The 6,368-nt window shown below is 39.3% G+C and overlaps 1 protein-coding gene across 1 annotated transcript in view; it reads right to left on the bottom strand.

The window, feature by feature from the left end:
• The window catches only part of LOC107096604 (calcium/calmodulin-dependent protein kinase type II subunit beta-like), a 117,067-nt gene extending 115,973 nt beyond the window's left edge, over nt 1–1,094 (bottom strand). Inside the window, exon 1 of the mRNA XM_015393336.1 lies at nt 973–1,094. Within this exon, the coding sequence (XP_015248822.1) occupies nt 973–1,034 (62 nt within the window). The 5' untranslated portion in view covers nt 1,035–1,094. The remainder of the gene's footprint in view (nt 1–972) is intronic.
• Between the last annotated feature and the right edge of the window lie 5,274 nt (nt 1,095–6,368).

The raw sequence follows: 6,368 nt of genomic DNA, 5'->3' as shown, positions 1-6,368 counted from the left end.
TACTAACATTAAAGACAATAAGTAGGGAATTTATCCACTTTTCAGAACTAGATTTTGTTTTATATGGGGTAAAGAGAAAAGGATGTGTTTCTGAAAGTCATCTAGGGGTTTTCAGTAAAATCATAGATAAATAAGTATTTGAATAAAAACTTTTTAAATAATCAATTATGTAGATATTAGTAATTGTAAATATCAATTTTATGCAGAGTGATTATTGATAAAAGTAGGTAAGTAATAATAGAAAAGATGTTTGCCCCAGAACTCAGACCTGAAAGATTTTTATCCAGCTTATCTTTTATCTAGAAAGCATGAATGTTTTTTTTTTTTTATTAGCTAAAGGCTGTAGGAAATTATAGTTTGTCTTTATTTAGAAAGTATGGACTTGTTTGTTAATTTTCCTGTGGGAACAGTGTAGATTGACCCTGAGGTTATGGCGCCTATTCACTTTTGGCCACCCTTCAGTGTACATTGGTATGGAAGCCTGTTTCCACCACTCTGTAAAAAAATAATTCTCTCATTATAATGAGTTAATATCTCACTATGTTGAGATAGTAACCAGAGATGTCAGGCAACGATGTACAAGTACTTCGTTACTGTACTTAAAATCACTTTTTAGGTTTCATTCTGAGTTAATATCTCATTACAATGAGATAATTTTATTCTATTTTTCTTAACAGAGTGGCAGAAACGGGCTTCCATACTTAGGTTATAGCCTGGCCACCCTGGTAAAAATGTTCTAGCTACGCCTCTGCCTCTTCATCTTCAGGATGTCACTGAACAGAGAACTCCAGAGGCTTATTTTAGGAGCTTTTTGAACATTGTGCAGCCATCACTGCAGATTGCAGGGAGGTGGGGGGTCCCTGTTAGGACAGGGGGTCCCTGTTAGGACAGGGGGCATGCAGGCTGGGGGGGTCCCTGTTAGGACAGGGGGCATGCAGGCTGCATGCAGGAGATAGATGCAAACACACTTACTTGCCAAGCTCCTCGTACAGCTGGTACTCATCTGTAAAGCGCGTACAAGTGGTGGTTGCCATGATGTTGCTCGGTTTGGATGGATGCTGCTGCTGATGCTGCTGAGGGTGAGTGAGTGAGTGAGTGAGTGTTTGTTTGTGAGGGAGGGAAGTCCCGAAATGTTCGCTCCCTGCTTTATCTGCCGACCTCTTTGGGGGGGGCTTCAGTCCCCGCCCACCTGAGTGGTTCAGCTGCAGCCCGGTGCGCCTCTCACGGTAACCCACCCCCCCAACAACCAGCGCGGTTCCAGCACCAGCGCGCCTCTCCTCGCGCTCCTTAAATACCAGCAGAGAGGCGCACCACATGACGTGATGCTCCAGAGAGAGAGAGGCTCTGGAAGCAGGAGGGACAGGAACGTGATTAGAAATGATTATTCTTATTATTCCACAGTAAACCAAATATATCAGGAGGTAAATAAGATTGTATTTCAGGTCAGGGATCTTTTTATTTCATTATTTGCATCATTGCAGTGAGGATGCTGCAGGGATCTATTTTTAGGCTTCAGCGAGGAAAACCCTCCGAGTTTCAACAGAGGAATCTCTCCAAGAACTAGTTCAGGATTTCTTTGTTTCATTTAGTTATAAAGAAATAAAACTATTTATCAAAGTTGAGTTTATTGTTATTTATTGTTGTTATTATTTGACAGGAACCAAATGCAGACACAAAAAGCTGAAATGATTTCTTGAATATTTAATTAACCATAAGTCCAACAGAAGTAACAATGCGAAACATAAATCCACAAAAACTGAAAACCAGGAATAGTCCCAAGAAAGGGGCAAAAAAATGACAAAAAAAAAACAGCAAAGAGTGACTGAATAGGAGGAGAATAAATGGGAGAGAGAAACAAAGACCAGGCTAATTAGCAGATTGGGAGCAGGTGTGAACAGAGGAGACTAGAAGGGAGCTAGGGGAAAAGGAGACTGACACAAGAGGGCAAACAAGAAATATCTAGCAACTTAAATACAATCAGAAAATGGAAATAAGACCAATAAAACTCAGAGATAAATCTTGATCAGAACCAAAACCATGACAGAATGAATGGAGGTGTCATGATGCTTTTAAGTGATCTGACCCACATGCAGAAAACCGGGGGAAAGTTTAACAGGTTTATTGAAGAGAACAACAGGAAGTTGAATCTGGAACTCAGAGAGCTGATGAACCGGAACTAGAAGTGAGAAGGGAAGTTCACAGCGGTTAATTCAGTGGCCATAGGAAGACTGGATAGAGTTCTTAAATATAGAGGAATTGGGACTCATGTTGGAGGGGGCGACAGTCTTTCCCTTGAATCCAGAACGTGTGGGTTTATCCAGAGGAAGGGCAACTCGTTGGAGGGCCGACTGGTTGGTTTAGGTTCAAACCTGAGGAGCAATTGAGCGGACTGCCACTTGGAATTCCGAGGGAACTTGAATGGGTCGTGTGGAGTTTTTTCCCCAGTGTGAACACAAAAGATCCTTCCAGGAGGAGAAGGCCAATCCAGTTTGAGAAATTTGAGAAATCCAGTTTGCAGGAAGGCTTCCTGCCGAAAGCCAAAGACATAAACAATGTTAAAACTCAGAGAAACTAAGGCTCAGGTTAGACTCAGCTAATCTCAGCTTGGCTAGAGTACCCAAAGCTGGCAAACACTCTGGCGTCGAGGTAGTGACAGCCCACAGCTCAAATACTCCTCAGTAATGAACCAACGAGCCGCAGGTGTGCAGGAGGACCAACGAGGACAGGGCACCACCTGGTGGTGGAGGGAGAGACAAACACAAAACAACCCACATAAACTGGATTCCTAACAGGAAGTGGGTAATAGAAGTTCTATTATAAAATCTGTGTCACTAATAACCCTTTATATCCTGAAATCCAGGATAAAACCTTATTAACTTTGTAACATGAAAAAATATGGGTATTTGGATGGCAAAAATGAATGTCAATGTAATAACATGAAACACCAACTTGTCCTGAATATATTAAGAAAAATGTTTCTATAAGAAATTTATGAAAAACACTGAGAGTTAAAGAAACACTTTTTTTGGTGCAACAGGTTGTATCTTTGTGATGAAAGTTAGTGGGGCGTCTGAGGGTGGGGGCTGATAGAGCTATTGTTAAAAGACACAAACACTTTCAATTGGGTTTATATTTTCCAATAATAAACATATATTTATTGAATGCTTTCCTATTGTTGAGAACACAAAAGAACCAAAACACAGATATTTATATTTATAGGTAGTTAGACATTAATGTATATAAAAAGGAAGAATAACAGCCCATGCTAACAGCAATATATCATGCCTCCCTAGTATGGAATTTCAGTTTAATCCATCCATCCACCAAAAATATGGATGGATCTAATTAAGACAGTTCCTCTGTCTGGATATAAAGTTATAATCTTCATTCTGTACGTGGCAAAGATTAGGGAATGGAATGAGAGCGGCGTCCTTCAGCTAAGAAGGAAGTGTAATATTTTGATAAGGCTGGAGCCATGGATGTCTAATCATCTGGTAACGAGTATGATGTAATGATTTAATGATGTGGCAGACTGGAGATGTATAAAATGCCTCTTTACTGTTAATCGGGGCATTACCTGGCTTTATACTTTATAAGAACAAGTATAAAGCCTCTTTATTTCCCAGATAAAGGCAGCTGCCTTCTGTAACTCTAAGCAACTTCTCTGATCTGAGTAAGATTACAATTTCTATCAGAATCTGTTCTCTGGAAAAAGGATCTAGAAATAAGTGAACTATTTCTTAAATTAAGGGTATTTACCCTTCATTTCAGTAGGTAAATTAGATAGTTTGCCAATGGGATGAGTATTCTTAACTCTTAAAAAAAGATAATTAGATAATATGCTCTTGGAATAAGACAATGCAATTATTTTTTCTTATTTTAAGTGTAGATTGTCTTGTTCCATTGGCAAAATGTATTTTTTAGCTCCTCAATTCAAGAACAAATGCACTTATTTTAAGAAAAAAATGACTTATCTAGATTATGATTTTTTTTCCCAGTCATGTTTCCTTGTTATTTAATACATATAAGTTATGAAGTGTTATTTAAAGTACTTTCAGAAGTTTGTATTCTGAATGTGACCAGACATCTCCTTTAAGGAACCTTTTGCTATCTGTTTATTAATCGATTAATAGAAAAATAATTGAGAGATTAATTGATTTGCAAAATAATCATTAGTTACCGCCCTAATGTTTTTTTTCATATTTTTTTTCACATTGGATCTTGAACTTTTCTTCATCATTTCCACAATTCACTGGGATGTGCGAAGTGGCTTAGTAACAGTAGGCTACACCCTTGTTTACCCCCTGCTCACATGTGCATTATCTGGATTAATTTATAAAAAAAAAAAATCTGAGCCAAAGCATAGATCACAAAGATAACACATCAATTTTATTCAATTGGGTTTATTTATATAGTTCCAGTTCACAACACATGTCATCTCAAGGCACTTAACAATTCACCAGATCATCCAGTCAAATTGATTCAAAATGTTCTATCTTAGGAAAGCCAGTTGATCGTATCGAGTCATTGACCTGAAGGTAATCCCTCACACTAAGCATGCTTGTAGCGACAGTGGAGAGGAAAAACTCCCTTTTAACAGGTAGAAACCTCCAGCAGAATCGGACTCAGTGTATGCAGATGAGGGTTAGGGTTAACAGGAGCACATGAGGCAAAGCTACTATGAGAAAAAGCAGAGAGAGCAGAACGTTAGAGATTAAACTAACAGATTCTGCAGAGTGGGAGAATAGAAATAAAATGAAGCAGATGAAAAAGGGGTCCCTATGTCCTCCAGCATACGAAGCCTATAGCAGCATAATAGCTCAGGATACCAGTTGAGCCACTCTAACTATAAGCTTGATAAAAACATGCTAATCTTTCAAGGAAACCTTAGTAAGGTATTGGTTGTGACGATGCACATTTAAGGGGTGCTGAACACAAGTACACTTGTACTATTTTCCTCAAACTTCACAAATATGTAATTATATGTAATAAAAGACACTTCTGTGCCTCACAGAGTACAAACACTTTTGAAATGAATTGCAACTAGTAGCAAAAATGACCTGATAAGAACTGCTCCTGTAAGCTAACAGCTAGGGCTCATTACTGAACTCATGATTGCTTCCAGTTTACTACTGGCAGAGCAAACAAGGCTCCCAATCTGGTTATATAAGGACCAAATGGCCCACAGCAGGGGGCCCAAAACAACATATGAGTGACTCGGGACATAAGCTGTCTTCAGCTCAACAAAACAGACAGAATCTTATTTCAAACTTCAACCCACCCTCAGATATTCATGCCAAAAGAACTGCTTCATGTTTTACAATCAGACAAATAACAGACTTTTTCTTCATGATTAGACTTTCAGTTTAATTCTCCTCTCAAAGGCTGGAACTTTTATTTCCTCCTGCTTATTTTCTTTAATGTACTTTAGAGAGAGGAAGAGGATGATGTGGTTACTGGACAATCAATCTGTCTACCCATTCCATTGTCTTCCACTTATCCAGTATGGAGTCATGCAGGGACTTCATGTCCAGGAGGTAACCCCGGACATCCCATCGCAGGCCACACCCACCAGCTCATTCTGGGGAAACCCAAGGTGATCAGATAACATATGAGTTTCCTCTGGTGATGTCTGGGTACGCTTTCAGTGAGGCAGCCGCTCTGATACAGACTGCTGGGCTCTGATGTCAGTGAGCGCCAGCTGGGATCAAGGTCAAAATGAAGCAGACTGGATATGGAGTGAAATTTGTCTCATTTTTGTTGGAAGAAGCAAAAAACAGATTTAGTGAAGGGTAATTTCAAACAAAACTTTAAAAAACTTCTTAACCGAAACAAGGTTTTGAGCGTCGCTTTGCTGTTTTCTCAGATTCAATTTTATACATTTGGTTTCTTTATTTTTTCTTGCAGATTTTACATTTTCAAAGTTTATTTCTTTTAGTTCTCCTTTTCAGATTGAGTATTATAAATTGCTTTCTTTTCCAATTGTGTTTTATTAGGGTGACCAAACGTCCGTATTTCCCGGGACATATCCGTATTTCACGTCCTGTACCGGGCGTCACAGGTTAGTTTTTTTTTTAGAAAGTGAGGAAATGTCCTGATTTTTTAAATTACCTTAATTGGACCATTAAATTTACAAGCACTTGGGCACTGTGCACGACGCTGCGTGTGACGTAATCCCTGAGCCGCGTCAGTGCGGGCAGTTCTGTTCTTAATCAGAATATAGATTGCGTGGCTGTCAGTACGCCAACAACATGCAAAAGCGCAAATGTATGTTTACCGACGATTTACGAAAGAGTTTCCCCGCTTTCAGACCGGGTCGAGACAAACGGGAGGCAAGGAATCTCAAAAGCCACCTGGACACCGAAAGT

This window comes from Cyprinodon variegatus, unplaced genomic scaffold (assembly GCF_000732505.1).
Source record: "Cyprinodon variegatus isolate N-32 unplaced genomic scaffold, C_variegatus-1.0 Scaffold636, whole genome shotgun sequence".
NCBI lineage: Eukaryota > Metazoa > Chordata > Actinopteri > Cyprinodontiformes > Cyprinodontidae > Cyprinodon > Cyprinodon variegatus.
The sequence above is the reverse complement of the archived record's forward strand: the minus strand, read 5'-3'. Positions and strand labels throughout refer to the sequence as shown.